Source organism: Mesocricetus auratus, unplaced genomic scaffold (genome assembly GCF_017639785.1).
Source record: "Mesocricetus auratus isolate SY011 unplaced genomic scaffold, BCM_Maur_2.0 Super-Scaffold_100010, whole genome shotgun sequence".
NCBI lineage: Eukaryota > Metazoa > Chordata > Mammalia > Rodentia > Cricetidae > Mesocricetus > Mesocricetus auratus.
The window spans coordinates 7,176,604-7,186,259 of NW_024429194.1; the positions used below are offsets into that span (position 1 = coordinate 7,176,604).

At 46.5% G+C, this 9,656-nt stretch overlaps 1 protein-coding gene across 3 annotated transcripts; it reads left to right on the forward strand.

Moving 5' to 3' along the window:
- Window positions 1-1,181: 1,181 nt before the first annotated feature.
- On the forward strand, window positions 1,182-7,800 carry Txndc2 (thioredoxin domain containing 2). Of its 3 annotated transcripts, XM_040752935.1 has the most exons (3): window positions 1,183-1,486; window positions 1,760-1,902; window positions 2,131-7,800. In XM_040752935.1, exons 1-3 carry the CDS (start codon window positions 1,378-1,380, stop codon window positions 3,565-3,567), a joined length of 1,689 nt encoding a protein of 562 aa, XP_040608869.1. In that variant the 5' UTR covers window positions 1,183-1,377; the 3' UTR covers window positions 3,568-7,800. The 3 variants fall into 3 exon arrangements, with proteins under 3 accessions (XP_040608868.1, XP_012973892.1, XP_040608869.1); XM_040752934.1 differs by having other exon boundaries at window positions 1,182-1,486; window positions 1,808-7,800; XM_013118438.3 differs by having other exon boundaries at window positions 1,182-1,486; window positions 1,760-7,789.
- The last annotated feature ends 1,856 nt before the right edge of the window (window positions 7,801-9,656 follow it).

Sequence of the window (9,656 nt, forward strand, 5' to 3'; positions counted from 1 at the left end):
GAATGTCAAGAGGCGGTCTATAGGTCTTTTGGGTTCTTCCTTCAGGGAGGGATGAAGGTGGTTGCCATGATCTTGTTAGTTCTTGTGAGGAGAACATGCTAGCTGGAGTCATCTCAGAGTGGGGATCCCCAACTGAGAAATTGCCTGGATGAGACCTGGCTGTGGATAAGCCTGTCTTGTTGGGTATTTTCTTAGTGACTGATGTGGGAGGGCCCAGACCATGGTGGGTGGTGCTACCCCTGGGCTGCTGGTCCTGGGTTCTACAGGAAAGCAGGCTGAACAAACCACAAGGAGCAGGCCAGTAAGCAGCATCCCTCCACGGCCTCTGCATCAGCTCCTGCCTCCAGGCCCCTACAGGCTTTGAGTCCCTGCTTCGGCTTCCCTCAGTGGACTGTGACCCATGATATGCTAGCCAAGGGATTCCTTTCCACCCCCGAGTTGCTTTTGTTCAAGCTTTTGCTCGCAGCAATGGTAACCCTAAGACAAAGAATAGGTATAGCTCTAGCTCGTCTTCACGCTCTGGCTTCCAGTGTTGACGTGTGATTTTCTTGTTTGTGCTTACCTCATTCTTGGGACTTTGTATCCATCTGCCAAGAAGCCTCCTTCATGAGAGCCAGACAGATGATGTTGCCACTCCCTTAACCCTCCAGAACTATGAACTAAATAAATCTCATGTCTTTGAAAAGTACATAGCTTCGGTTGTTTGGTTACAGTATTGGAGAAAGGAGCTAGCATAATTAATGAGTCATAAAGAGAAGCCTGGTGCTAGAGAATAATCCTGGGGGAAAATTATAAGAAAGTTGGTTTAGCCGGGTGTTGGCGGCTTGAGCCTTTAATCCCAGCACTCAGGAGGCAGAGGCAGGTGGATCCCTGTGAGTTTGAGGCCAGCCTGGTCTACAGAGCAAGTTCCAGGACAGCCTCCAAAACAATACAGAGAAACCCTGTCTTGAGCAACCAAAGTAAATAGATAAAAGAAAAATAAAAAAAAAAGAAAGTTGGTTTATGCTCCTGGCATAGACAGGCTCTTTGGCAAAGAGTAGGCGTTAAACCTTGACCTTTGAACCCTGACCTATCCTGGCCATATAACTTCTCTAGGGCTCAGTTTCCCCCCCTCTGTAAGGTGCTGATCACAATGGACCTTACCTCAGTGGCTGGCTGTACTTGAGGAAATAATGCCTGTTTATGTACCCGCAGCCTCACACAGTATGACCACTGGCACTGAGGCTGCCATGAAGCCTCCATGGGCCACTGTTGGAGTGTTGGTTGGGCGCACCGGCTGCCGAGTGCTGTCCCGGTGTTAAGTGGTTAGTACACTTTGTTCTTAGTTTGGTTAGAGAAGAAAAATCTAAGAAGGACCCCCCCCCCCCGCCAATAAAAATGAATGAAGACAAGGGGTTGGACAAGAGCAGTGTTCAAGCAGGAAGCCCTGAGGAGTCAGCCACGAGGCCAAGCAACCAAGGAGGAACAGATGACAGCGACATCAGGGGTAAGAAGGGAAGGGGGAGGGCTGCCTTCAGGGTCCGTAAACTTGGGGAGCAGGTGGCTGGGTTAACCCGAGAAAGGAAAAGTTGTTGTTGTTAAAGTAAGGGGTGCACAGAGACCCGTGTAGCCATCCCTGATGAATGAAGCTACTCAGATTTACACATTAATCATCAGATTCATTCACCATCTCTGAGGATAAGTCTTCCTTGGTATAGATATTCAGTCTTCTCTTTCTTCTTTTGCATCTCTATTTATTTATTTATTTATTTCCGTTTAGAAAATCCATTTCAGATTCTATCCCAAAATGAGGTTATTCTGACCCCAGGGTTATTGGACACAGCCCTGGCCAAGGAGAAGGTCATCGTCCCCATGTCCAGCAGCACACATGTGTCCACAGAGGAGTCTGAGATCCTACAGCCGGTTAGTGACAGCCCCAGTTTCTCAGAAAACACCACCTACCCTAAACATGGCGATAGCCCCAAGTCCTCAGCAAAAAACACTCAGGGGAAACAGGGTGACACCTCGAAGCCCTCAGCCAAAGCTAATAATCCGAAACAGAAAAATATTTCTAAGACCCCAGGCCACCCCTCGCAGACCAAGTCTAGCAACACGCCCAAATCCTTGGCAAAAACTACCCATCCCAAACAGGAGACTACTCACATGGCTGCAGGAAACGACGAGGCCAGCACGCCCAATACATCAGAGAACATCCCCGAGTCCTCAGAAGACACCATCCTATCCAAGGGGGGTAACATCCCCAAGGTCTCACAGGTCACCATCGTATTCAGGGGAAATGACATCCCCAAGTCCTCACAGGACACCAACATGTCCAAAGATGGTAAAATCTACAAGCCCTTAAAGACCAGCATCTGGCCCAAGGACAGTAACATCCCCAAGTCCCCACAGGACACCATCCGCTCCAAAGATGTTAAAATCCACAAGCCCTTAAAAGACAGCAGCATCTCATCCAAGGTGAGTGACATCCCCAAGTCCTCACAGGACACCATGCTATTCAAGGAGGGTGACATTCCCAAGTCCCCACAGGACACCATCCCGTTCAAGGACAGTGACATACCCAAGTCCTCACCAGACACCATCCTATTCAAGGAGAATGACATCCCAAAGTCTTCACAGGATAGTATCCTGTCAAAAGATGTTAAAATCCATGAGACCTTAGAAGACATCTCATCCAAGGAGAGTGATATCCCCAAGTCCTCACAGGACAACATCCAGTCCAAAGATGTTGAAATCCATGAGCCCTTAAAAGACATCTCATCTAAGGACAGTGACATACCCAAGTCCTCACAGGACAACATCCAGTTCCAAGATGTTAAAATCCCCAAGCCCTTAAATGACAGTATCTGGTCCAATGAGAACGACACCACCAAACCCTCACAGGATAACATCCGTTTCAGAGATGTTAAAATTCACAAACCCTTAAAAGACAGTATCCTATTCGAGGCAAGTGAGTCCCCCAGATCCTCACAGGACACCGCCCTGTCCAAAGATCTTAAAATCCTCAAGCCTTTAAAAGACAGTATCCTATTCAAGAGGAATGTTACCTCCAAGCCCCCACAGTCCAAGGAAGGTAAAGCGTCCAAGTCCTTAAAAGACACCATCCGGACCAAGGAGACAGTCATTCCGAAGTCCTCAGAAGACACCATCAAGTCCCAGAAAGCTCACATTATCAAGTCCTCCGAAGACACGATGCCCAAGGAGGGCGACATCTCATACCTTGAAGAGGAAGTAGAACTTCCCGAGGAAGACATGGTGAGAGTGATCATAGGCAAGGAGGATTTTGAGGAGGTGCTCAGAGAGGCCGGGGAGAAGCTGGTGGCTGTGGACTTCTCAGCCTCTTGGTGTAGGCCTTGCAGAGCCATCCGGCCACACTTCCATTCCTTGTCTTTGAAGCACGAGGACGTGGTGTTCCTGGAAGTGGACGCTGACGACTGTGAGCAGCTAGTCCAAGACCGGGACGTCTTTTGCCTCCCAACTTTCCAGTTCTACAAGAAAGAGGAAAAGGTGGGCGAATTTTCTGGTGCCCTTGTGGAGAAACTGGAAGCAAGCATTGAAGAATTAAAATGATCATATATTCTGAGAACATCACACATGTTAATAGCCGAATTCTTTTTAATATACAAGAGGAAAAAAAATCAAATAAGGCAAATGTGTCCTCCCCGAATGACTCTGCTTGTGTATCAGAAACACGGAAGCCCGCTTTTTACCCGAGAGAAGCAAAGCAAGGAGTGGCCATGTTTTTTTATTGGAAAAAGGGGGGAAATTAGAAATTCCTTGAGTGGAATCAGAAAGTCCTGCTATCTCATTTTTCGATCTTTCTTTTTTTTAAATTCACATTTGAAAGTCTTGCTCGTTGGGTATTTGCAGCAACATTGGAAATGCAGGCACTCACTCTGCAGGGTTACACACCTGAAGGGCGGTAGGAAGGTCTCGTCCCATGTATTCTCTGGCGTCCGCTTGTCTTTAGGGGTTTTGATAAGAAACTCTGGAAACAAAGGGTTGGAATGCGCCACATGACTTTGCTATCCTCTGTACTAGGAACGCTACAGAGATCCACACACCAACGCTGTTTCCGGTTTGTAGGGATCATTACACTAATCTTTGATCATAAAAAGCTGAGACAGAACTCTAAACCAGGCTTCTCAGAGGCCTAAGTCTGAACAGTCATTGACGCCATTATGACATCACTGCTTTGGTGGAAAAGGACTTGCACTATCTCCTGGTAACTGGGTTCCTGACTCCTGTTCTCTGGTGTCTTGAAGACCAAAGACCCAGTTCTGGACTGGCTGGTAACTTGGTTCAGAAGTCTTGCCATGTTTTAAATGGCCTGTGGAGGCTTAGTTGATACACAGAGCTGGCCCTACCCCACAAGATAGCTAGACAGGTCCGGACAGCTTCATTCACGTGTGATGTCATAACCTTCCAGGAGTTACTCTGTGTCCCTTTGCTCTAATTGCTGTCGTTGCTGTGACAAGAACGTCTGGTGACAGACCTACCCTCGGCGAATTTGAAGTGGCTGGCCAATGCCTCACTCTTAGTTTGAGGCATTGTCTAGCAGAGTTCTAGAACTTAACCCATGCCAATAAGTCTTTGTACTGGTGAACAACTCTCATCCCCCATGCCACTCTGGCAACCACCGCCCTGTTCTCTATTGATTCAAAGTATCTTTAAAATATGAAGTATTAGTAAGCATTAAAATGGAAAATTTACATCGGCTCAAGAAGCAAAGGCAGTCTTAGGGGCTGATTGTAGGTCTCCTCATTGGAAAAGGACACACCCCCTCTAGCCCTGGCCCTAGACCCTTGCGTGGCAATCTCGCTGGTAAGTTAGAGTAGGCCAACTGCTACCACCTTCCAGTGGGCACCACTGACCCTCCTTAGGGACACCTGTCACAGGCTCCTTTGCAATAGTGACAGCCATGAGACAGTAGCAAAGAAAATACCCTATACACTTGGCCTTCTACCCAAAAGGGGTTCAGAACGACCTACAGAAAGTATTAATGGTAAGAGGAGAGCCAGGGAAGAGGAATGAGAACCACGGAAGGAACACTGTATCAGCTCTGAGGGCATTAGATGCCTGCTCTGGTTGAGCGGCCAGGTTTGCTCGGAGTTTCCTCGGCGATGGGAGAGGAAAAGGAAACTCAATTCCCAGATTTTGTCGCCTGAAATAAACAGCCTTCATGTGGCGTGGCAATAAAAAAAAAGTCTAACAAAGTTAGCGTTATCATAGGCAATACCCTGACAATATCATTAACAAAACAAGGGTAACCACAGACTTTACAGGTGGTTTAAGAATATCATTTTAATGGAAATCAAGGTGAGAAGGCAAATTCTATAGAGCTGTCCAATGGTCTGGTGCTCTGGTTTGAACCAAGGATGAGAGTTATCCTATTGACTTACTCCTGTCAGGCTTACCACTTCCAATGCCACCGATGACAATGGGACTGCAACCTACCAAAGTTATGTCCTCTCATAGAAAGCCACAATGTAGACATTCTGTGTTGCTGGGAAACAGAGGGTTGAACTTAAACAAAATAACTGAATACACAGTTTTTAACCTCTAATGGAAGCATTTGTAATGAGGATACGATGTAATCATATTGGCTATACATGATGATAATCTAGTTATTGTCTTCGGTGTTTCCAAAATAGCAGAAGACTAGTCGTGGTGGCACACGCCTTTAATCCCAGCACCCAGAGGAAGAGGCAGGTGGACCTGTGAATTTGAGGCCAGCCTGGTCTACATAGTGAGTTCCAGGCTACCCAGTGTCTCAAAAATACAATAAAAATACAAAGGAAAACAGGGAAGGAGGAAGGGAAGAGGGGATGGAGATCCTGTTGTGATCAATAGGAAAACTCCACAAAGTGGCGATACTCAGACTAATATTCCCGAATCAATAGCTTTCATGTGCTTTAATAATTAAAAATCAGAGTGGAAAATGGGCATCATTCACAGCAGTCATAGTATAAAATGCCAAGCAAGAGTCCTTGAGGGGTTTATAATAAATAGGTTTGAATAAAGAGACACTGTCTTTCTCTCATTAGAAAAATGTAGTAGACAATGTAATTTTAACTGAAGTCTCAATGAATAATTTGGGAGAATATAGCAAATCAAAACTCACTGAGTGGAATGGACATAGGAGAGTCTTAAATGCAAAGGACGAAAGGAAGATTTGCCCTGTTAGGTAGCTAAATAGATAGTTGGTATAGCAATTACAAGACAATGGCATTAATGACGGGGAAAGATAACAATGAACCACAACAACCTAAAGTCAGATCCTAGTGGGTAAGAACCTTGAAAATAACTGTTGAGTGGATTTCCCCCCAGAATACTGTACAGTAAAAGTTTGCTATTTGAAAGGGAAAAAAATCAGTGTATATCCAACTAGTATACCATCAAAATAAATATAGGTCAGATTAAGAAACACAACTAAATTATAGAATCAGCAAACCAGAGGAAAACTCCCTGTGAACCTTCTGACTGGGGGTGGGGAAATGCCTTTTTAACCACATATATCATAGAAGAAAGGAGTTTGAACATATATGAACCTAAATCCTCCATGATAAAAGAAAACAAAATGTACTGAAAGCAAAAAGCGGAAGGAACATTTGCCAAATGAGTGAACACTACTCCTCCAAACTAACAAGCAAAATGAAGTAGTCTCATCTAAAAGCAGGCAAAAGATACCCAGCCAGTTCCAACCAAAGCAAAGACAAGTTCTAACACACGTGAGAATTTTCCATTAGCTGGGACACATAGGGATCTGTAAGCATTGAAAGTCGCTTGTAGGGAAGCTGTCAACTTGTGTGCTGCTGCAGTTGGGGTTGAGATGAGGTCTTCTGATCGCGGATGTAGTGAGTTACAAATAAGTTTACAAACTTTAGATCCTTTGTTGCTGTAGACAAATGGGCAGCCTTAAGTATCAGCTGTTTACTCCTCCCCGTTCTGAGTTTGGGGGCAGCTTGTTGTACAGAGTGAGAGGCCAGCCTGCTATACAGACAGGACAGCCAGGGTTCCACAGAGAGATCTGTCTGAAACAGAAAAAAACAAAACAAAAAACTTTTCCTTCATCTAGAGGAAACCCACCCTACAAAGCAGCCCTCTGCACAGCCCTTTCCGGGTGTACCCTGAGATTCTGACCCACAGTTCTTGCCTTTAGGGGAACGGGCCTCTGGGACGGCATCACTTTCGTTTAACCTCACTCACCTTTACAGAAACACACAACCCCACCTAGTCATTCATTTTTGGATTTGAAGAGTCCTCCAAAGGCCCATCTGGTGAGGAGTTGGTCCCTGGCTTCCTGCCGTTGGGAGGAGGTGGCTCTTTAGGATGTGAGGACTTGTGGCAGGGATTTAGGTTCCTGGGGGATGTGACCCTGAAGACAGAAGAGGGGCCTTTCTTCATCTTCACCTTCCTCTTTTCACTTCCTGGTTGCCAGGAACGGAGCAGAAGACTCCGCCATAAATCCCTGAGTCACCATGGTCCCCAAAGCAGTGGGACAAGTGACCTATGGACCAAATCTTCTGAGTTTGTGAGCCAAAATAAACCTTTTTTAAAAAATTTGTTTTATGTGTTTGAGTGTTTTGGCTGCATGTATGTGTGTGTACCATGTGAGCTCCCGGTGCCCATGGAGTTCGGAAGGGGTGTCCTATCTCCTGGAACTTGAGTTAGTTGTAAACCACCCGTCATGGGTGCTGGAACCAAGCCTGGGTCCTCTGAAGAGCAGCAGTGTTCTTTCTCAGCCTTCTTTCTCAGCCTCAAGCCTGCTCTCCAGCTCTCAGACTCTCCTCTGAAAACTGGTTGTCTCAGGTATTTTTTTTTTTCACGAGCGACGTTGGCTGACACACTTGGCCTTGTCAGAGGAGCATCAGGTGGCAGCTGAAGTTCAAGGTGTCAGCCAGCCCACCAGGAAGAGTGACTAATGGGTACATCTCGGTTCGGCGAGGCCCTGAGACCACAGACCCTGGAATACCTTCTGCTGTGCCCTTACATGTTTGCTGCTGCCATCTTTCTCTGGTATCCGGCAAATGGTTAAATTGGGTGTGGGGAGATCCCCACTGCCTGTAAAGTAGTGTGTTTGTCTCATGGAAACATCCCACTCTACCGGGCATTTTTCTTGTAGATTACTATTTAAAAAAATGATTCCTCTCTAAGCTGTACTTGATGGGTCAAAATAAATATGAGGGGCCTATGCGTTTCACTTAGGGATGTGCCTAGATCATAGCTCAAGTTAGAATTAAGAGAAACAGTTGAGGCTGGGCAGTGGTGGTACACGCCTTTAATCCCAGCACTGGGCAGACTAAGGCAGGCAGGCCTTTGTGAGTTCAAGGCCAGCCTTGTGTGCAGAGCGAGTTCCAGGACAGGCTCAGGAGCCAGGCTGGCTCAAAGTCCTTTAGTCTCAATGCTGAAAAGCACAGCCACAAGTTTCAGTGTACATCATTAACTGAAACAAGGCACTTTCGCCTGTATTCTGTAGGAAGTTAGCCGAATCGCTGTATGGGATGGATATTAGAATGAACAGCTGTGTTTTATAAGTACCTTGACCTTGAAGAATCCTTGTGGAAAACAATCACTGTTTTGCTGAGGGGGCCTTGAGGCCATCCCATGACTGTGGCCACAAGACATTTCTGGCGCGCCTAAGACCCTTGTATTACTGTGTATTACACACCATACACAATAAAGGACTTGAGTTATAGAGGCTGGGACGCTCTCCTTCAGTAAGATGTGTGAATTAGATTAGGGACCTTGATATGGGGAAATACTTTACGTAACAATAAATGTATCTCTGTATGGCTGTTTGTGGCCCAAGCTCAGTCCAGTCAGTCCAGTTCAGTCCATCAGAAGAGGCTGGGCCTTCTTGCTGTCACATAGGCCTTAAAATTTTGACTTGGGATGCCTTTTTTCCCTTGAACTGGTCATGAAGGAACATGGAAAGAACACAGAAGAGTAGGGAATAAAGAAGGGAACCATCGAGGGAGAGTGTGAGTGTCTTTTCCCCTGAACCCTCAGATAGAAAAGTTTAGTACCAGCCAACACCATGGAGGCACCCCCCCACCCCCGCCAGCGGCAATAGGAAACCGGTCACTTTCTCTAAGTTTCATAAGAAGGCCAGAACTTGGCTGGGTCCAGCGTCCATCTGATTTTTCCTCTAGTGTGTCACACCATCTTCTCTAGCGTGAGCCAGAGCTTGGGGCTGGAGCAACAGAGTCACTCCCCGGTGACTGGGCTGTGCAACCCATGCCGAGGCGTCTCCCTTAGGAGCCTCCTCAGTCTGTGAGGACAGCTGATGTTCCTGTGAAGTCAGGATGCCAAGCAAGGGGTGCCTCTCCCCACTCATCATGCGTAGAAGTCACAGTCAGGACCCTGACTTCCGCAAGAAGAGAGATTCACTAAAGGTCAGCTGGGATAGCAGGATGAGGGAGTCATTGAGGTTTGAGGAGAGAGATAACACTAGTGGGATTTCCAGAGATCTACAAGGATGACACCAACTGGCAAACTAAGCAATAGTGGAGAGACTACCTTAATTTCCCATCCCTGATAATGAGATTGACGACTGACTACCTTGTATGCCATCCTAGAACCTTCATCCAGTAACTGATGGAATGGAAGGAGAGGCAGACACTCACAGCTAAACACTGAACTGCACTCCTGGAACC

What these genes read in the sequence shown, in the direction of transcription:
- Txndc2 (XM_013118438.3), top strand. Translation starts at nt 1,378, where the DNA reads ATGAATGAAGACAAGGGGTTGGACAAGAGCAGTGTTCAAGCAGGAAGC. An exon ending in AGATGACAGCGACATCAGGG is followed by an intron (nt 1,487 to 1,759) that starts GTAAGAAGGGAA and finishes ATTTCCGTTTAG; the next exon opens with AAAATCCATTTCAGATTCTA.